The sequence below is a fragment of the Vulpes vulpes genome, chromosome 7 (assembly GCF_048418805.1).
Source record: "Vulpes vulpes isolate BD-2025 chromosome 7, VulVul3, whole genome shotgun sequence".
Lineage (NCBI taxonomy): Eukaryota > Metazoa > Chordata > Mammalia > Carnivora > Canidae > Vulpes > Vulpes vulpes.
Genome location: NC_132786.1, coordinates 115827330 through 115850184, shown reverse-complemented (window position 1 = coordinate 115850184; position 22855 = coordinate 115827330). Strand labels below are relative to the sequence as shown.

Sequence of the window (22855 nt, the reverse complement as noted above, 5' to 3'; positions counted from 1 at the left end):
ATGCTCCTGTTGTTTCATCTGTTAAATGTATCTGTTTCATACTGTTAAAATACTTTTGAGTAAGTAATTACAGTAGATAAATCTGATACAGCTTGTTGCTCCTGCTGCCACGTTCTTAGATCACTGAGAACCCCGAGTAGAATCTCTTGGGTTCTCTGAAGGACTCTCTTGCTGCTGCTCAGTGGTCTGATTCAGGTAGGATATGCTCTGAGGAAATAGCCAAAGTACATAAATCATCCCTTCCCTATGCCATCCCTACCCTACATAGAAGCCTACTGAAGAGCAGTGGCTTCAGTGCTCTGGAGCCCATTTTCCTTCTTAGGGTTTTCTATGCACATAATCACCTATGCCCCTGCCTAATGGTGCTTTTCCCATTATCTTCCTTACCCCCAAGAGCTGACCCCTATCTAAGAAACTAAGGTCTTCTAGAAAACACATTTGAAACATTGACTTGTGGGACGCCTGGATGGCTCAGCAGTTGAAAGTCTGTCTTTGGCTCAGGGCCTGATCCCAGGGTTCCGGGATCGAGTCCCACATCGGGCTCCTTGCATGGAGCCTGCTTCTCCCTCTGCCTATGTCTCTGCCTCTCTCTGTCTCTCATAAATAAATAAATAAATAAATAAATAAATAAATAAATAAATAAAATCTTAAAAAAAAAAAAAAACACATTAACCTGGTTTTTCCAACCTCATCTGTACTTCACCTTAACAAATAGTAAGGCTGTTGGGTTGGAGCACTTTCTGAGGTATCAGGGCAGAAGTGATTGCTTGGGATTGAAATACAAAATAATAAATAAACGTATTCAGCATTATATTGAAGATTATATTGAATAAATAAACATTATATTGAAATATAGAATATTAAAATTCTGAAAATATAGCTGAAATTGTAAGTTCCACATTTGTGATGATTTCAAGAATGAACCCAAAGAGCAACAAAAGTCAATGTAGTTTCTTTTGTTTAAATTTAAGAGTCACGTGATACAAAGCAAAGTCTACAAGGGGCAACAATGTGGCTGAAATAATGACCTAAGTAAAAAGTTTGGAGAGAACTAATTAATGAAACTGCACTGAATTAAAAAAAAAAAAAAGAATTATTAAAAATGCAGCTGTTTGCACAAAGTTCACATTACTGATGGTGAAGCGAGTGTACAGAATCCAACATTGAAAATTACTCATTTTAATCTTGGTTTTACAGATAATATCCATTTAAGGCTAATCTGTGCTTTTCCATGTAAATAATATTATATTTAGTTTTAATATTTCTTTAGTTAATTATATAATAAAACTTGACCAAACCTTTAAAATTCCTTTTTTGCCTTCTAATGCAACAGACTGTGAAAATCCATTTATTAGAGGGTTTTTGAAATAAATATTCTATGAGCATAAAAGAAAGATTGTCATGTTTGCTTGACCCCAGTTAGTTGATCTTGTTTATGAATTTATTTTAGGAAAAGATCACTCTAAAATGTATCTAATTACTGTGCGCTAGACCTACCCTTCTAGAGATTTTATACATGTTGACCCCAGTGGTTATATGTCACCGAGATTTCTAGAGATTCCTAACCTCACACGTCCTCAGGCACTAGAGATTTGTTAAACACACTGTGGGGACTCTGGCTCATCCTCAGTATCTGCTTCTCAGCTCCTGTGGACTTTGTTTCATGCAAGAATGTGGGCCTAGGATTGCTGGATCTTCCTATTTTTTTTCAAGAGGAAAAAGAAATTAGAATTTTTATATTAAGTCTCCTGCTTGCTTGGCTAGATAAAAGAAAAAATTATACATGAACCAAACAAAACATTTCTACAAGCTAGCCTTGATTATCTGATTTTTGGTTTATGACCTCTGATCTAGCCTTATCTCCCTGAAATTGAGACCCAGGTTGGTTATGACGGTGCCTATAGTCGGCAGCTTACTTGTAGCAGAAAAGTGATAGCCATCTCCATCATAATAGGGTTGTACCCCATGGAAATTGTACCCCACTCCAGGCCTTTGCAAAGCATGAGGTGACCCAGGGGAAACACTTAGGCCGCAGAGAATGGGTGAGATCACAAGCAGCAGGGAAAGGACTAGATACACTCCTGGGCCTTTCTAGCTCTAGCCTTTTATGAAAACCATGCCAAACCCAGGCAACATTTTCCAAAATCTAAAAAAACAAACAAACAAATAAACAATTGTAGCTATGTGATGATGGATGTTAACAAAACTTACTTTGGTGATCATTTTTCAATATATACAAATATCAAATCAGTATGTTGTACACCTAAAACTAATAAAATATTTTATGTTACTTATATCTCAAAAGGAAGAGGGAAGCCATCATTTGGTGTGACTTACTTTTTATATGACTTTTTTTTAACTATGTTGAATAGATTTTTTATTCTACATCTTATTTTGATGATTCAAACAGCAATGTTCATTTTTTATTGTGATGTAAAATTATATGTTTTAATGAATGACCATTCTTTAAGACAACAAAAAACAACCCAATATGAGGCATTCCCAGAATATTACATCTTTTATCTCATTAATGAAGAGTTAGAATTTAGACTGCATTGGGATGTATGTAATTAGTGACCAATATACTGTGGCATTTTTGAGGAATTAATGCTTAAATTAGACTGTAGCTAAGATAACTTTTGGTAATTAGATTAATTCTAGTGTAATCTGGGCAGTCCTGAGCCATGCAAACATAAAAATCCATACAATCCAGAGGGAGGTTTTAGGATTTTACTATAAATGAGAGAAGACTGAGAGCCTAGACAAAGATTTAAGGTATATGTGTGATGTCAGGATGGGCATGAAAGCAGGAACAGAGAGTGTGGCATACTTGCTAATCTTTCCATCCCCACAAAACACAAGAGGGCATCTCCTGAGTATTCCAAAGTACCTTCCTAGTGCTCCAGACAGGATCAAAATTACAGTGTGCAGCGAGAACATAAGAGAACATGAAATCAGTTTCAGAGATTATGAGACCTAAAAACAGCATTTTTATCAAGATAGGAAGTGAAATTCAAGAAGAACATTAAGTGTCATAGAAATCTTAGGACTGTGCTAGACTCTGTTCCCCTCCCTATAGCTGTTCCTGTTAGACACACATTCTTCCACACTAAACTGATCTGAGACCTGTGCAGACAATTTGAAGCATCCTGTCCAAGCCTCTGGAGAAATCTTGCCTAATTAAATCAGTGGCATAAAACAGAATGTTTAAAATTCAGGCTCCAGAAATAAATATTGTAAAACAATGCTTAATATGAAAACACTGAAATTACAAATTTAAATGCAAATTTTAGTATTTATTGGACAGCATACATCGTATCCCTAAAGGAAGGCATATAATCCTTCATAGTTATTCTTGACACTTCCCAGGAGATAGCCAAATGGCCAATAAAATTTAGACAAAGGGAAGTGCAATGACTTTCACAATGTAAATCTATAATAACTCTCATACCACTTCTACTTACATCAAAGTAGTGCATTCAACAGTCTAATGATTAAAATATAGATATAGATTTTGAGCAGTAATGGGATTAATGTTAGTAATAGCTTTTTTTCTATTTTGAATCATTTGATTAGATTCATGAGTTTAATATTACATTAAAATTTATAGATATATTTGAAGTGGTAATTCATAAGATTTTAATTATATAGATAGTTCACTTTTCATATTCTATTTTGCCTCATGATCTTAAAATATAGATTATTTTACAATATGAAATACTTTTCAAGTACCTCAAAAGCTTAAAAGTTGTTGGCATAAAATATTGTTTTACAGTGATAAGGATTGCTTTTCATATTCATTGATGGTAATACTGCATCCATATTAGATGGGGGAACTTTGCAATTAGTTCAGGTCTCACCCCTTTCTTGGAGCATTTCTTCTCAGATAATGTCATACGACACAAACAGTTGTCATCTTTTAATAGACTTCCCACAAATCTGAACCAAAAAATCTAGGCCTGTTTTTCTTTTTTTTTTTCTTTTTTTTTAAATCATATACAGAACTCCATACCCTCCAACTTTGGTTTTATGTCCTTCCTGATTTTTTTTCTAGTACAGTTGCCTGTGAATTTTCTCTCTCTAGTTATGGAGGCAAGGTCATAGTACACACAATATTGTCTATTTCCGTTTTAATCAATAGATTATGTTGATATTTTTACATCATTAAAAATTCTTTTATAATATCATTTTCAATGACTGGAAAATACTTTATTATGCAAATGGACTATTTAACCAATCTACTTTTACTGAATTTTTTTCCTTTTAAAAATATATAACATCCATATAGCTAAAATTTTGCATATATTCATAATCATTTCGTTAGTATAAATTCCTAAAAATAGAATTGTCATTTTTAAAAAATATTTTATTTATTTATTCCTGAGAGACAGAGAGAGAGGTAGACACAGGCAGCAGGAGAAGCAGGCTCCATTTAGGGAGCCCTGTGTGGGACTCAATCCTGGGACTCCAGGATCATGCCCTGGGCCAAAGGCAGGTGCTAAACTGCTGAGCCACCCAGGGATCCCTATAATTGTCATGTTAAAGAGAATATAAAAGCTTGACACTTTTACAGAAAGGCATGTTACATGACCATATGCTTCATATATAGAGTGCCCATGTTCCTAGACCTCAACAAAAAATCATATTACTAGTATTGCTATTATTATTATTATTATTATTATTATTATTATTATTTATCTGTCAGTTCTAATATTCAATTCTTTGATGACCACTGAGGCTGAATATTATCTTATACATTTCTGGTTATCTAAAACAGAGTGACATGAGAGGAGAATTTTCTAAATGTCTGTAAGTAGTCCTGCACAATTTAACTAGTTTCACTGTGCTAAGATCTCTTACTCTGGCTATATATAAATGACAGGAAAATTATAGAAATATAATGATTAATCAGTTCAGTGAAGGGGACAGTTCAGTCAAAGACTCTGATCAAATTTCCTCTTAAAATAAAGAATATTTGAAATTTAGTGAAAAATTGTGAGACTGATTTTCACAAGTAGATGCAAATGGTTTAGATGATTTCATTTGCTCTGCAAGATATAATGTGAAATATAAATCTTATTGAAACTGCATATTTACTTTGATGAAATGTTACATTTTGAATATGTTTAATCTTAGTTTTTGTGCATTTACTTTCCTTTTTAAAAGCAACTCAATTCAAAATGTGACTTGGATTGAAAATATTTTCCAAGGAAAATATCTATCCTTGATTTCCAAATTCATATTAAATGATCATTTTTGTGATGATGTATGAGATGTTCCTTGAAATGTGTCTGTTAAAAGACTTAAAATGTTATTGGCAGGAAATTGGCCTTATTAAGATTTAGTCATTGCTGTGTAACAAATTACCCCAACATCTTGAAGCTTAAAACCACAGATGTTTATTATCTCACACATTTTCTGAGTATCAGGAAGCCAGAAGCAGTGTGGATGGGTGGTCTGGCTTATGGTCTCTCATGAGACTGTTGTAACACTGTTGGCCAGAGCTACAGTCTCCGAATACTTGACTAGGCCTGAAAGTTTTGCTGCTAAAGCTCTCTCACACGGTTGGCAGACCGTATTTCCTCACCAAATGAGTCTCTCAGTAGGGCTGCTTAGGACAGACATGACTTTCCCCAGAGTGCAATTCTAGGGATAGAGTGGGATGTCGGTACCCTTGTTTTAGCACTCTGAATCACGTAATTTTCAAAGGGCTAAACCTAAATGCAGTTTAAGAGGATCTTCTGTGTTTTTTAAAGACCTCTCATCTTCATTGTTTTCTTGAGGATTTAAATCAAATTCCACTGTTTATTTTAAATGAAATAAAGAATCTTAAGTATGTGATTTTAAAGAAATGCCTAATCATTTTCTTCTGTATGAATCCTCTTTCTTACAAGTGCTTAGCCCTAATATTAAAATTCTTACCGCTCCATATTTTTTATTTTAATACACTTTCAGCATGGCTTCTTCTCCTGCAGAGGTTTAAAATGAGTGACATCGATAGGAGCTTTCCATCACTTGGGACCTAAGTAGGATTGATGTCACTGTCATGGGTGTGAAAGACTCTGTCATGATTTTAAGATAGTCCATTTAGTTGCAAAATTGCTTTTCATTGTCTTAAAACAATAAAGACATAACTGATTGTATAACCTTATTTTATTCTAGGTCCCCTAAAAACCCAGAACAGAAGATCATTAAAAGAGTGATTGCTCTTGAAGGAGATATTGTAAAGTAAGTACTGAAACTGTTGTTTTTGAGTTTAAGTTAGAAATTCTGGAACTTGGTTGAACTTTAAGTCATATCACTTGGGAAGTACCACTCAATTCAAAGAGGACCAAAGCTTTGGAGACATCCCAAATGCACTGGAATGTCTTCAGCAAGAATCATCAACCATTTCAGGATGTGAGGCATACATAAACTTCTGGTTATATTATTATCTTTTCATTGTGAGCCACAGGAGAAATAAATATTAACTGAAATTAACTATATTTTCTAAAATGACCACTAAATAGTTATTTTTTCAAATATTAAAATTAGCATGATTGTTTTAGGTTATGGTATCAAGTTTCTTTTAGAAAAAAATCATGAACATTTTATCATTTTAGAAGTGACTACAGAAACTAAGTGGGAGCTTTTATATTTATATACCCATGACCCTGAGATCATGACCTGTGCTGAAACCGAGTCACATGCTTAAACCTGACTGCGCCGAGGCGCCCCCAATATTCAGAAAATTTTCTGATCCTGTTTGCCAAAAAACTTAATCCTCAAGTATTACTGATCCTACGGATTAAACAGTCTCATTAAAATGAATCTCAATTGGTTTTAGGGCAGAATCAAGGCCAGCAGTTCTCAAAGGGTGGCCAGAGGATCTCTGGGCATTCTCAAGATCCTTTGTGGGGGTCAGTGAGATCAGAACTACTTTCCTAATAATACTAAGATGCTGTTTGCCTTTTGCACTCTCATTTTCTCTTGAGTGTGCAGCGAAGTTTTCCAGAGGGTATGTGATGTGGGCTGTGGCATCAGAGGGAATACAGGAGCAGATATTGGAATATGGTTGTCTTCTATTAAGCTACACTGCATGGATTGGCAAAAATATAAAAAATGCTACTGATCTCATTATTTTTTCCCTTGTTTTGGAAAATAGTTATACTTTTCATTAAACATATTTTTGTGTGTGTTAACATATAGGTTATTATTTTAGACTGAATCTATAAAGATTTTTTTAATTTACCATTTTAATTTCCCATATGGTAAATATTGACAGAGTATATTTTCTAATGTGGTTAATATTGACAAACAGTTCTTTGAGAGCCTCAGTTATTTTTAAGAGTATAAAGGAGCCCTCACCCCAAACAGTTTGAGAAATTGCTGTTATAGGAACGAATGGCAAAAATTTTTGTGTCAGGATGACCTGGTCATGAGTAGTCTGTGTGGTATGAATGGAGTGGTGTGGTATGGTTTCAATGGTTTATAATTATGAATATTTGTTCAGTCTTTTTTTTGTTTTAAAAGCTTTATTGAAGTAAAATTTATATACTGCACAACTCACCCATTTAAAATATACAGTTTAAAGAGTTTTAGTTTTAATATACACAATTGTTCAAGCCTCACCACAATCTAGTTTTTGATTTAAAAGACTTCAAAAGTTCCCTCCTCCCATTTACACTTAACTGAGGCTCCCACAGTCCCAGTGGCTTCTGCCTGTCCGAGGTAACCATGGATCTGCTTTTTGTCTCCATAGTTTAGCCTTTTCTAGAAAATCTGTTTAGATGGTGTTATACAAAATGTAGTCTCTTATTTGTGTTTTCCCCCATATAAGAATGATTTTTCAGTTTCCCCATGTGTGTATATCTGTAGTTTGTTCCTTTTTATTGTTGAATATATTCCATTATATGGAACCACCACATTTTGTTTGTTCATTCATGAGCTAATGAACATTAGGATTTTTCCAGTTTGGTAATATTATTAGTAGAGATAGGGATATTTGTGTAAATACTATGGACATTTGTGTCTTTGGGTGGAAAAACGTTTTTATTTCTATTCAGATGTAGTCACATGTATCACTGTGAAGATACAGTGCTGGCTGTATTGGTGAAGATGCTGGCTTTTATGGTGAAGTATATGTTTAACTTTGGTAGCTACCAAACTATTTTAAAAAGTAATTTTTTATGTTCTACCAGCAATGTACAAGGGTTTCAGTTTCTTTGTGTCCTTGCCAGCACTTGGTATTATGAATATTTTTGATTCTAGCCATCCTCATGTGTGTGAGGTAGAATCTTGTGGTTTTGATTTGCATTTCCCTGAAGACTCCTAATGTTGATTATGTTTCCATGTGCTTACTTGCCTTTTGTATATTTTCTTGAGTGAAGTGTCTGTTCAATGCACTTGCTCATTTTGGTTATTTAATATTTTGAATTATAAGAGGTCCATTGATTTTGATTCCTTAAATAGATTGGGCATTTAGGGGAAGGTGAATGTGTGTGTTTAATAATGTGATTTTAATCAGGTGTAAAGGTATTAGTATCAAAGAGTTTAGTTTATGTTACCTGTAGGATTTGCATAGTCAATTTGCAGAATTTGGTGACTGCTTTCTGTTTTGAAGATTCTATCTAGCCTTCTGATTTCAGTAAGAAACTGAGAAGAGCAATAAATTTGGAATATTATTTCATATATACCCATAAATATATAAAATGTGCTTTTAATATTTGGAAAACAGTTTGTGTGGATATGATACAAATCCCATTCAAGGAATGAGTCAGCAACCGTGAATACATTATGTTAGATGAAAGAAGCCTGTCACAAAAGACCATCTAGAATTTGATTCTATTTATGCTATATGAAGTGTCTGGAATAGGCAAATTCATAGAGGCAAAAAATAGATTAGGGGTTCATAGGGGCATTACAAAGGGGAATAAGAGATATGGATACAATGATTTTCGTGATTTTTGTTTTTGTTTGTTTGTTTTGGTAGGGGGCAAGAAAACATTCCAAAATAAATTGTGAAAGTCACACTGCTCTGTGAATATATTAAAAACAAAAGTTGTACATTTTAAATGGGTAAAATACACGTCATATAAATTACATCTCCATAAAGCTATTTAATTTTTTTTTTTAATTTTTATTTATGATAGTCACAGAGAGAGAGAGAGGGGCAGAGACACAGGCAGAGGGAGAAGCAGGCTCCATGCACCAGGAGCCCGACATGGGATTCGATCCCGGGTCTCCAGGATCGCGCCCTGGGCCAAAGGCAGGCGCCAAACCGCTGCGCCACCCAGGGATCCCCATAAAGCTATTTAAAAAAAAAAAGAACTGGTCAAAAAGGGAGCGAAAATTTTATCTATGTCAAATAATCTACAAGATTAGGAATGCCAAGGGATTCATTTTACGTTATAATCCAAAGAGAACATAGCTTTAATTCAGATGTATCATTATTGGTCACTAGCTGAAGAGTCAACAATGTGAGATTATAAAACTTGATCAGACATAAAAAACTCTTGTGTAATTAGAAATCCTACAGAAGACCTCCCTGAAGAAAAACCTGGGTTGTTAACTTTCCTCAGTAAATGTAAATACTGTATTGGGTCCACAGACTGAGATAGAATAAGCATTACTGGTGCAGTGTTGGGAGATGAGTGAAAGGCAGATGGGGATCTAAGAGATGTATACCTTATTTTCCCCACATGTGCAAAGGCTGGCTTCATTATTCTAATCCTGAAAATTAACACTTTGGACACATGGCCCTTTCCTTCCCCTTTCACTACACATCTATCATGAAGTTACGGATAACATAAAGTGTGGAACTATCAAGGCTCAAGACTCTGCTAGTACATAGCCTCTACAGACCTTTTGGTAATTGATAAGAAAAAAATAATTTGTTGTTTTGAAAGAAAATTTAAAATTTTATTCCTCTGAATAAAATAGGTACTTAAAAATTCTAGGCTTCCTGGGCTTTAAATTTATAATTGGATATATTCCTATAATAATTTTCTAATGGCATTGAAAAACATTAAGGGGTATTACAGTATTATTTACTGACATGCTGTGGTCTGTGACTCATTTTTTTTAAATGCCAGAACATCTAAAAAATGAATTTAAAAATATGCTGTCTTTCTACTACCAGAAGTCATTTGTCTAATTGGTGTTATAACTTGTAGTATACAAGATGCTTTGGTCTGTGGTGTGGATTTTCTATTCCCATTTTTGTCTTGGATAATACTTGATTACTTGGTAGGCAAGTTAAACATAAATGCACATCACCAGAATATTTTTTTTTTGGAAAGAACTTTATATTTCATAAAGTGATGAAAGAAAAAAATCTGACTTATTAGAACTCAGTTACCCTTATTGTGGGTTTTGTAGTATTTTTTATTGTGAATTACACATAATTAGAGGGTAGAGAAGAAGCGATTATCTCTTCAGAGCTAAGCACTTTAAAGGCTTAATCTAAACCTCAATTTAGTGTTCTGTTAGTTATAAAAAACAGGTATGTAGTAAAATATAGTTTTAAAGAGCACTTATTTTAAAGATAGTTCAGCAGATGGTTGAATCATATTACTTTTCTACCTGTGAAAGGAAGGGTGGTGGAAGCCAAGGATCAGGCTCTCCTCACTGAAGAATAGAAATGTGACTACAGCAGGACTTTCTGTTTGATGTCTACTGGCATGTTGTTCTTGTTTTTCTGTTTGTGTTCCAGTTGGCTTTTTCCCCATTGCCAACTGCTAACTTCCTTGGGTGTGCCTCTCATTTAAACTACCTGAGACAAATCTGAGTGTGTTCCTTTCAGTATAGAACTAGGATATATCCACCTGACAGGCTTCTGGTCAATCAGTCAATGGCCTTCCTTGGTAGGTGCCTTTCCTTGGTCTAGTCAGTCGTGGCTGTGTAGGCCAGTCAACCATACAGACCCTGTGGCTGTGAGGAACCTCTTGGAAGGAGCTTGTAGATATGGCAGGTACTGCGAGGCCTCCCAAATTGGTGCATTGTGATTATCGCTCATTTCACTCAGCATTACCCTTTGAAACCTTGTGTTCAATAAAACTATATTCTCCCTGGTAATTGCTTGGACATGACTCTCTGGAGAAGATTTATTTATTTATTTATTTAATTACTTACTTATTTAAGTTATAGAAATAACACAAACTGGAAAAATTCAAAATGTTGTAATGAACATCCTTGCAGGGATACTTTTGGACATTTGTGTGTTTATTGTTGTAGAATTGATAGCTAGAAGTAGAAACACCGGGTTAACATATGTTGTGGTTATTGTTGTTGTTGTTATTTTTAGTTCTAATGTATACAGCCAGATTTCCCTCCTAAGTGGTTTGTTTTACATCTTACCAATAACTGCATGAAATCTGCTTTCCAGAGGAAGTTGATTTAAAGATCAAATGTGATGGGGAAGTTGTGGAGCTCAGATTCAGAAGTCAACATTTCAACACAAATTTTGAAATTAGTTTAGATGAGTAGGTTCTATTTACTTTAATCAGTTTGCTAACATAGTAGGCCTTAGAAACATCCATTTAATGAGCACTAGTCTAGCCACTAGAGAGACATAATGGAATAGAAGAGACAAAGTCCCTGCCCTCGTGGAGATTACATTCTAGTGATTAGAAGCAGATAATAGGCAAATACATGACACATAATGCAATGTCCTGAGCTAGAAGTGCTAAAGAAAAAGTCATAAAGGACGTATAGAGTAGGGGTCTGGGATTGCAATTTTAGGTAGGATATTCACTATAAACTTCTCTAATAAGAAGATACTTGAGCAAACTCCTAAATTAAGGGAGAAAGAAAGAGAGCCATACTAGTATCTGGAACAAAAGTGGTTCGCACCAAAGAAATAACAAATGCAATCCTGAGATGGATACATATTAAGTGAGTTTAAGGAATTGCAAGAAATCAGCATATCAAATTGAGGTGGGAAAATTGAGGTAGGAGACTAGATATAAGAGGCTTGCAGAACTTTGTGGGTCATAGTAAGGACTTTGCATTTTATTATAGTGGGATGGCAAGCCCGTGGGATGGTCTGAGCCATGAGCAATACATAGGGTGTGATTGGCATTTTTAAAGAATCCTTCTGTCTGCTGTGTGCAGTCTGACCCAACTAACTGGTCAAAGCATTTTTCTCTTGGGGAAATAATATGTAGCTTCCTCTAAATAATATGTAGCTTCTTCTTTTAAGTATTCTTGTTTATGACATGAATGATGACTACTTTGATTCGATATTTTCAGAGTGACTCATAAACGTAGTCACATTATTTGTAATCACAGTTATTACACAAGGCAAAAGTAGAGTTGAAGTATTTGTTCAGTGAATTTAGCCAGATATTCCTAGGATGGTAAGAGAGGTGACTTTTGCAAGTGTGAACTTTCTTCTGCTGTCATGATGTCAACATTGATTAACATCACAAGACAGTTACTTGATTGTGTGGATAGCTTAGCTAGGAGTATAGCCATTTTCATAATGTTAGCCCAAATGGGTCTACTTATCTATAACACGAACAGTAAAAAGCTAATGAAAGTAATATTTAGACAAGGCCATTAGATCCACCAAAATATTTTTCATAGTTATTTGCTTTTTCTTACTAATTTCTTATGACTCATATAGAAGGACTCTTTTAGAAAAAGATAAAATGAATACAAAGCACCAAACTGCAGGAAGTCAATATGAATCAACCACAACTGAAATTTGTAGGTCATCAACATTTTTTATTGGGCACTTGTGTTTCTGTTTCACAGATTTTCTCAGCCCCATCAGAAATGAAGCCTGTTATCATTTCTCTTGTTACCTACTGAAATACACTTTACAGGTACTCAGCATCTGCGAATCCTTGCAGTTAGCAACCTCAGTGAAGTTAGTCACCAGTGAAGAGAGTAGCCATATAATTCATCACTTAAATTAGGATACTTTTGAGAGCAAAAGGGGATGATTATTATATTGGAATAATCAGCATGCAGTGGCTGCCAAGACAAACTGCAATAAATGGTCACCAGCAATATGTAATCTACTTTATAATTTACTTTACGTAATTTTATTTTCTTTAGTTTGTGATTCGCCTTGTTCAGGAGAATTCCAAGAAGTGTTCATAGCAAACAATCACTTCCTGGCCCCAGGGAGGCCTTAGGTTGGGCAGGATCAATGGCTTCATGGGGAAGCATGTCCTGCCCACAACACAGTCATTTCCATGCTAGAAAGCACAGTGCAGGACTTTCTATAACAATTACAAGTACAGAAGTATTCTCTCACTGCAAAATATTTAAATGATATTTCCTCTTCAAGTCTAGAGACTATATTGTAAAATGTAAAAACAGCCTAACTTATTAAAAATAACTTGATATTAGCAAAAAAGTCCATTGAATCATTAGAAATTAAACATTTTAAAGCTTGTTGATTTTAAATGTGCTAGTGAAGATACAGAAATCAATATTAGCCTATCACAGATGGTTGAATCATATTATGTTCCAGGAAATGATGAAGTTTTATAGGAAGAAAAACAGAACTAAATTGAGTTTTCCCCAGTAAAACTAAAAATAATGCTTGGTTAATAACTTTTTTCTTTTTTCTTTTTCTTTTGTGTGTGTGTATGTGTGTGTGTGTGTGTGTGTGTGTGTGTGCAGTAGCTTTGAATTATAGAAGCCTAATGTATCTCTATGGCACTATTTTAAGACCATGCATTGATTTATGACATTTTTGGTAGATTAGGAATTAGGAATATATTCTTTACTAAAAGAAAGGACAGAATGAAGAAGAAATTTGAAAAGAAATTGTGTCAAGGACCCTGATTAAGATTGTTGAATGGAATGTTTTAGAGCATGAAAGCTAATGTCCCTCAAGTGGGACCCAGGTAGGTGGTTGCTTTTGAAGACAGGAGGATATTATTCTGGGCCCTATTTGTTAGTAATTTGAACAGGAGGTTTTTACAAATTTCTGAGCCTCTTAAGCCTGGTTTAGTTTGAATTCTGAATTCTCCCAAATCAAAATAGCATGGCGCATTCTTGTTTAGTACTTAGGGTCTAACCAATACAATTATTTAATAGATAAGATGTTCACCGTGAAATTAAGCATCCCAAGATCTGTCCAATAAGGTTTAGGTACCACTAAATTAGAAGCATTTGTGAAAAAAATCATAGTTTTGCTCTGATGTCAACTTGAGTAATTATAATTTCTTCAGGACATTCTTCCTTTCTTTTTGAAAGAATAATAATTCTTCTTTACTAAAGAATTATAGATTGGTAGGTAACCCATGACTTTTTTGGAGATCTTTCTTTCTTTTATGTAGTTGTAGATGATTATCACACTGCTGCTGTATCAGTGAACAAAAATGGAATTGCTAATAAAAACTATGTGCATTAGCAATAGATATTTCTTCCTCACCATCAGAGAGATAGTCACTTTAGGTTTATATGTAAAAATGTTGATCCTGATTTTTAAAGTCAAGATTATTTCTGTAATCAATTTAGCAATATAGGGAGGTTTTCCGAGGCACTACACCAAACATAGTGTGTACACTTTCGTGTAGGAGGATGTGACAGTTGCTGGAAGTCACTAGACCATTTAGATTGAATTACTTTTTCTTATAATGGTGACAGTAAGTATTGTGGTACTCTCCCCAAGCCTGTCAATGGTTTCTCTGCTTTCATTTTCTACCTTAGTCTGTCTCTTGAATAAGATTCTTCTTTAGATATGAACATCTTCACTATTTATTCTCTTATGCATAGTCATTTATTCATGTAGTATGGTGTGGGGGTCAAGAGCACAAACTACAAATTCAGACTTCCTTGATTTGTATTCAGCTTTGCCGCTTCTTGCGTTACAAATCACTTAATTCTCTACACTTAATTTTCCTCATCTGTAAAGTGGAAATTATAATAGCACATACTGCATAAGGTTTTCTTCAGGATAACATGACATAATATATATAATTTGGTTAGCACAGCGCTCAGCACATAAGAATATTTCAGTAATTATCAGATATTCTTAGCAGTAGTCATGATTTAATCACTATTCATTGAGTGCCTGGAGTATTTACTGTTGCTAGACATTATGTGGAATTCTGAGATTATAAGATTAAAAGCCATAGATAGTTCTTGCCTTTCTGAAGTTTATGCTCTGGTGGAAAGACAACAAAAGCAACAAATACAATATAACAAGAGAATTGTCACCATTAAATTGTACAAAGGTCCCTGGAGCATCCCCAGAAGAAGAGCATCTGGTCTGCCTGAGGGGCTGGGCTGTGTTATGTTCAACTCTTTGGATAAAATTTGAGATGAATAAGAGATCTACAGCTCCCTCCTTAATTGCAAAAACAACATAGGCTTAATATAATTTAGGAAAACTGAAATAATACTGGGGCAAATGGGATAAAAAGGAAAAGTCCTTTTTTCCCTCATACTTCTAATCATACTCCCAGAGGTATAAATACTGTGTATTTTTTAATTTTTTTTTAATTTTTTTTTATTTTTTAATTTTTATACACAGTATATATACACAGTATATATACTTCTGGGAGTATGATTAGAAGTCCTGATTTTTGTCTTATAGTAGGAGATTGAGAGGATTAGAAAAGTATTTATATAATAGCATTCTCCCTTGAATATTCCAGAAGAAAAATGATTCAGATATATCTACAAGAATTTATGTTTCCCCGTGTGTGTGTTACACAGGTAGATATACCTACGTTATAGTAATATACTCATATACCTTTACTAGGTAGGTATTTGAAAACATGGCAACTCCAGAATTACTCATTTGTTAAGTTCTAAATAATAAATTATAGTCCTGGGACTTATGTACACAAAGAGACTATGAGCAAATTACTGGGTAACAATAAAATGTGATCCAGACAAAACCATTTATAGAAAATTACAGGCAATAGGGCATCTGGGTGGCTCAGTTGGTTGTCTGCCTTAGGCTCAGGCCATGATCCTGGGGCCCTGGGATCCAGCCCCCCATCAGGTTCCCTGGTCAACTAAGGGTCTGTTTCTCCCTCTCCCTCTGACCATCCCCGGTGATTGTGCTCTTGCTCTCTCTCTCTCAAATGAATAAATAAAAAATCTTAAAAGCATTAGAACCATCGTGTTCTCTCCAGGTAGTGCCTGGACTAAAATGACCAGGGTGCTTCAGGTGGGAAACCCATTGGCTTAGCTTAATTAGGAAAAATGTTCTGCAGCTGGTTGCCTAGCAGGATGCTCTGATCTGACTCCATCCTTGTCAACATTTCCTCGCTGCTCTCCAAAATATAGTGGTCAGTTTCTAACTTGAATGCTTTCCACTAAGTTGTTTTTCTCCCTTCTTGGGCTGGCTTTGGGGACTCTACTCCCCAATTCTGCCGTGAGTCCCCTCACCTCCCCCAGGGCAGACAGATCATGTGAAGTGCTCTTGTGCAGTCTGCTATTTCCTAGCACGAAGCACATCACTCCGGGGGCCAGCTAGTGCATTAGTTTGTTACCCCTCTTCGCTGCTGGCTTAATCATGTTTCTTAGTAGTATAACTTTTTGAAGTTGTGACCTCCAAGTAAAAATATAGAAAAATGCTGACTTTTGTACATTTCTTTGAACTAAATATTGATTTTTATTTTTTTCCTCTGCTTACAGTAATGTAAGTCTGTCAAATATTTGGAAAAGGCATATAAGTATAATTATCTTAGTAGGAAGCTAAAAATATTGTCTTAAAATACCTTTTTAACTAAGCTTAAGAAGCATGCCAGAAAGATTTAAGAATATTTCAACCTGAATAATTATTTAATAATTAAGGAACAGATAGCTCTTCTATTTTTGTGCAGTTTTAGTTAACCTTGCTTAAACTTAACATTGACCACTGTTCCTCTTTTAAAATGCTTGGAGAAACAATTTCAGGTGGGGAGCAGGTGTGTTTAAGGTATTAAGTTAGTTGTGGATGCTATTAAATTTCTGTAACTTTTTTTTTGTATGAAAGCTGCTTTTAGGTATCTAAGGGCAATGGGGTAGTGCAATATAGTAGAAGGAACGTTACACTTTGAGTAAGATGATAGATTCAATTCTAGCTGTTCCTTAAAAGCTTTGTGGCCTTGGAAAAGTCATTGACCTCTCTGATTTGGGAAACAAACAAACAAACAAACAAAAAACAAAAAACAAGACAACTCTCTATTAGGATTATTTTGAAGACCAAATATCTCCCAATTCTTTGTAATTTTTAACACACTACTAAAATGTATTGTTTAATGTATACATTTAAATACATCTAATATATTTAGTGTATTATTAACTGATTTTCTATTTGGCTTCCCCAGATCTTAACAGAATGCCTTGGCCACTTTAGATTATCAATTTTTTGTTGTTGTTAAAACAATTTAATTGTACCATTCAATCAAGGTATAGTTCCATATTTTGTAAATTCTGAAGCTTGGAAAAAAAACACTTTTACAATGTTCCATGCAAGTACTCAAATGCTAGCTACTGTATCTTTGATATCTTGAACTGGTTCCTCAGGCACAGTTACCTGATGTTTATAGCAGGGGTCAATATGCTTTTTTTGTAAACAGTCAGATAGTAAATATTTTTGGCTTTGCAGGCTATACTGTTTCTGACAGAACAACTCAATCCTGATACTGTAGCATAAAAGCAACTATAAATGACATATAAAGTGAGTGTTCCAACAAAACGTTAATTACAAAACGGATCCTGGACTAGATTTGGCCCCTCGGCCCTCGTTTGCTAATCCTGGTCTATATTATCACTTTTGGGACGCCTGAGTGGCTCAGCGGTTGAGCGTCTGCCTTCAGCCCAGGGCGTGATCCTGGGGTCCTGGGATCGAGTCCTGTATCGGGCTCCCTGCAGGGAGCCTGCTTCTCCCTCTGTGTCTCCTGTGAATAAATAAATATTTAAAAAATAGAATATTTAAAAAATTAAATTAAATTTAAAAAATATTTAAAAAATAGAATATATTATCTACTCTCATTCCTTTAACCTTAGAAATAAATAGAAAATACTAAACTTTTTTCTAGTCCTGGCCAGCAGTTTAAATAGTAGGGAAGAATTCGGCTAAGAGCCATGGGTTCTTTGGTTATATGTTGGTTGAGGCAGAGTAGCTCTGCTACTCGAGGTGAGATTTTTGCTGCATTGCTCGAAGCTGCACAGATACACCTGGACAGTGAAGATATTTGTCTTGAGCTGGATGGGGAAGAGCTATTATACTTTAAGAACGCTGCAGAGTGTCTTCACTGGTGAGAAGCCACAATGCTCATAAAAGAGTAGAATAAATTTCATTGCCCAAATAGTTTCTTCCTAATACAAAAGGAATAGCCCTGCAGATGGGAAAATTCTGTATCAGAATACTACCCCAGGCTATTTAAGCTCTTCTTATAAGCCCAGCATTAGAACTCCAATTACCTTCTGGCTGTTATTTGAGCTCAATCTTGCCGGTACTGGACTAAACTGATAATGCCATGCAGAAGGAGCTAATAATCTAGGCGATCCTCTTTTTTTTTTTTTTTTTTATTAAGTAATTTATTCGGATAGCCCAGTGGCTCAGCGGTTTAGCGCGACCTTCAGCCCTGGGGCCTGATCCTGGAGTCCTGGGATCGAGTCCCACGTTGGGCTCCCTGCATGGAGCCTGCTTCTCCCTCTGCCTGTGTCTCTGCCTCTCTCTCTCTCTCTCTCTCTCTCTTTCTGTGTCTCTCAGGAATAAATAATAAAATCTTTTTAAAAAATAAAATAATTTATTTTAGTTCCTCAGTTTATTCATTGTGTTAAGGAAAATGTTCAAATGTTATCTAATTTATTATGAGGGGTACCTTTATACATAATAGCATCTCAGGCACAGGCAGTAATCATTCCCATATTTAAAATGTCAATTGGGAAACTAAAGTCTATGTTTGCAGTTTTAATAAAATTGGAAAATGTTCATTGACAGAAATGTTAATCATAAATTGTTCATTAGAAGAAGAGTGCCTCCCTAGTTTTTCTTTTTTTTTTTATCCCAAGAATCTGAATGGTTCACACTAGCAGAACTAATAAGACTTTGAAATTGATCATCCTCAACTCAAAGGAGAATCTGAGTGAAAATAATTAATTTTTTTTTCATTATTAAGGGAGCTGACAGTTGTTGATCTTTCCTTTCAGAAGAGTCGATTACGTGATGAAAGTTGTATATCTGGGGTATGATGAATAGCAAGTCATTAACTTTGGGCTTCTGTGACTGGACACTTGGGAACTAAGGAGATTTTCTACTTTGCTTATTACAAAAATAAATTCTACTCCCTGCCCATTATGCGATACCTGGTTTTAATATGCAGCCCAGAGCAGGCAGTGATAAACGCTGTATCCCACACTGCTACACTTCAAGGTGTATTGATGCTTCCAAGGAACATTTCTGCAGTTTGGATTCCAATTTTACATATATCAAAAAGTAAATGACTATTTAATCTGTGACTATAACATGAAGAGGAGCAAGTAATACATACTGGAATGGAGTTTAGTAGGACGGAAAGCCAACCTGAAAGATTTTCTATTTGAGATGAAAGTATAATAAGCAGTAAGCTTTACAAGAGCAAGGAGTATGATAATAGAAGGGGAAATGAATGAACAGATTAGAATTTGGTATGTGTATGGGAAAGTAAGGTGACCTTAAATGGATTTCTGGGGCCGACTTTGGGGGATTATGTAAATCAAGCCTGAACTCTAAGTCTCATACGACTATCATTAAAATCAAGAGAATGCTTACTGCCTGATGGAAATTGAAGTGACTCCTAACTTTATGCATCTGAGCTCTAGTATTCTCAAATGACTTTTAAAAAATAATGATTTGTTAAAATTAAAACTTACAACTTCCTTGCCAATGAAGTGAAGGGAATCAAGAGGATATGCATATGCAACTTATCTGAAAGTTTCACTTTTCATATTTCTGGCAATGTATGAATATTGCACTGTGTATTGAGCCAGTGATGAGTACTAACAATCATTTTCCGTCTGTGCTAATATAAAAGGTGATGCAATGTTTCTCACTGTTGTTGTATAATTTTCATTGCTTTTGTCATTCTCATAGATTACTTAAGGAAATTAGGTCTTTTTTTTTTTAAGCCATTTAATTTTAGTTTTGGTGATTAAAGCTCCATGAAGTAGAACTTTAGAAATTGAATTCTTTGACATAACTTGTATGCGTTTATCTGCTGAGTTAATGCTATTAGTGTGTTAATGCTAATCTATGAGTTTTACAAATAAAGAGAAATGAGACTTCACTATAAAGTTTGTAATGTGTTTTTCTCAATATTGCAAAGTTACAAATATCTAGTAATATTTTATTGTAGAAGATCATACATATTTATGTACATACACATATATGTATGTATGTTCTATAGGCAACATATCTACCATATGGAGGGTTGGCATTGTTCTAGTCGAATGTCTCTCAAAGTGTGATCTCCAGACTATAGCATCAACATCACCAAGGAACTTGTTAAAAAAGCAAATTCTTGATTCCCCGTTTCCCCATAATGAATCAGAAACTCTGAGGCCGGAGCCAGAAATCTATGTTTTAATAAGCCCTGAAAGTGACTGATGCATGCTGAAATTTGAGGAAATGTTGCAGTATTAGGTCTGTCACCAGTTATCTGTTTTTACTTGAGTAGTTTACCCTGTTTAGATTTTGGTCTACTCAGGTATGAAATGATGTTTTCTTCAAGTTGGCTCTAATGCCACCTGGGTAAGTTTAAACTTCCAGTGCTGGGATTTGGGTTGGGAATTTTGGACGTGGAAAAAACACAGTAGTGTCATGACCCCCTGTTCCCTTTGCAGCTTTAACGAGGTGTCAGATCCTGACCACCAAACCATGATAATCTTTTTCTAAGGAGCTGGCCCTTACTTTCCTCATAATCTCTGACCTCCCTGTAATGTCATGCTTTTAGGAAAATGGAAAGCATCTCACAAATTTAAGGACTTCTGGACTAAGTGATTTGGGACATGTTTTTCAGCTCCTCAATTCTATGATATTTATTCTATAGAAAAGAGGGAGGCAGTCAGTACACAAATTTTTGTAGAAGGATTAGTACCAGGGAGGATTTTTTTCTCATTCCAGAGTAGAGAGATGGATCCTATCCCTGGTTCACTCCCTAGGGCTGCTGCTTTACCATGAGATGTGGGTCTTGGAAGTCTCCCCAGAGGAGAGAGCTTGAGAGACAAGCCTGGGAGGACTTGCTCTAATAGTGTCAGGGAAGATGGGCTACTCGGCCTTCATGATTTCCTCCCTGGATTACCGTGTCTGTCTCCTAACTGATTTCCCTTTCATTCCCTTGCCAGTTCATCTTCCACACTCCCACGAGAATGATGTTTTTTAAAGTGTTAATCCTAAAAAATAATAATAATAATAATAAAATAAAAAAAATAAAGTGTTAATCCTTTATGCCTTCCATGAACCCAGTTTATAAAGATCCCCCCTGGTCCACCCCTGTGTCTCTCAAGCTGCAGTCTCCCCCTGTGTTCTAGCCAAGGGGAGTGATGGTTTGTAGTTTCTCGGCAGTTCCGCATCTTCTCACATACCCTTGCCTTTATAGGAAGCACCCTCACTTTTTTTTTGTCCAGTTCCTTTGTTTTGCTTTTGCCTGGCTAACTCCCACTCATTAATTGCATTTCTAGGAATTTATCTGGTACACAGACCTGCACGTGAGTGCAGAGGAGTGTGTACAAGGGAGTTACTTGCAGGGCTGTTTATAATAGCAAAAGATTGAACCCTCAATGGACATCCGTACAGGTAAGGACATTGTGATGTGTTCATAAAATAGAGACTCAGGACGATCAACAAAAAAGGATAGATCTATACGTACACACATAGATGTGTATGTAGTACACATAGTTTCCCTACACGGGTAAACTCTCCAATCCTGATATCAGATCCTGAACACCACTTCCACCCCTGTCATTTTTCTAGGCATTCATACTCAGTTTCTCTAAATTGCTCAGTAATTACTAGTAATGTGTAACTTCCACTTTTAGAGAAGAGAACTGGAAGGCTTGAGGGGGCAGGAGTGTGAGGGGAATTTTACAGTATATCCTTTAATACTGTTGGATTGTGTCTCTAACATTTCTCTCTCTCTCTGTCTCTCTGTCTCATACAGACACACATACAAACACATATTATGTGTAGAGATATATGCACACTTATGTGTAGATGTGTGTGTAAGCCAAAGATTCCATTCTGGCATCTCTTTTTAAAACCTTCTATGGTTGGGATTACATCCCTTTTGTGCTCCTATTGAATACTAGCTTCCTCTTTCATAACATTTACCACTCACGGTGGGCGGTTTTTCGCTTTCATCTCCTTCCCCTACCCACTCTTCCTACACCCATGTGCCCGTGTGGGCGCACGTGTGTGTGCGTGCACATGTGCCCTCTCTTTCTCTCTCTCTTTCTCTCTCACACACAGTGCTACAGCTATATTCTTACAGTTTAAAAACTGCTTTCATACTTCTCTATCCATGCTCATGTTTCATCCTGTGCATGGCAGATGCTTCACCCTCCCCCACCCATCTAGCAGAATCCTGCAGCCTTACGCTGACAGAAATGATTGTCCTCTTCTCTGTTTCCAAAGTACTGTATTGATCCTACAGGTATAAAATGCACCTAATTGTATTAGAGCCAGTCGTACATGCATCTTTCTGCTGGTGTCCAATTTGAATCAAGGGCAGTGACTCACTTCTGGGGCTTGGCATCTAGCACAGTCCCATCTTACAAAATTTAGCATATTGAGGGTGTGCCTAATAAGTAATAAGTATTTGTCAAATTAAATGACTGCAGAAAGCCCTGTGCAGTATTTATAAAACATCAATCCTGAATATCACTCTGTGAAATGATTCTGTTTATTCTGGAAATATTTCAGCTTAGTCCA

The 22855-nt window shown here is 35.6% G+C and overlaps 1 protein-coding gene across 6 annotated transcripts in view; it reads left to right on the top strand.

Moving 5' to 3' along the window:
• Positions 1-22855, top strand: part of IMMP2L (inner mitochondrial membrane peptidase subunit 2) — an 848028-nt gene that overhangs the window by 569159 nt on the left and 256014 nt on the right. For 5 of the 6 annotated variants that reach the window (XM_072764765.1, XM_072764770.1, XM_072764763.1 and 2 more), the window contains one exon: positions 6163-6228. The exons of the other annotated variant lie outside the window; for it this stretch is intronic. In XM_072764765.1, the coding sequence (XP_072620866.1) occupies positions 6163-6228 (66 nt within the window). The remainder of the gene's footprint in view (positions 1-6162; positions 6229-22855) is intronic. 6 annotated transcript variants of the gene reach the window in all.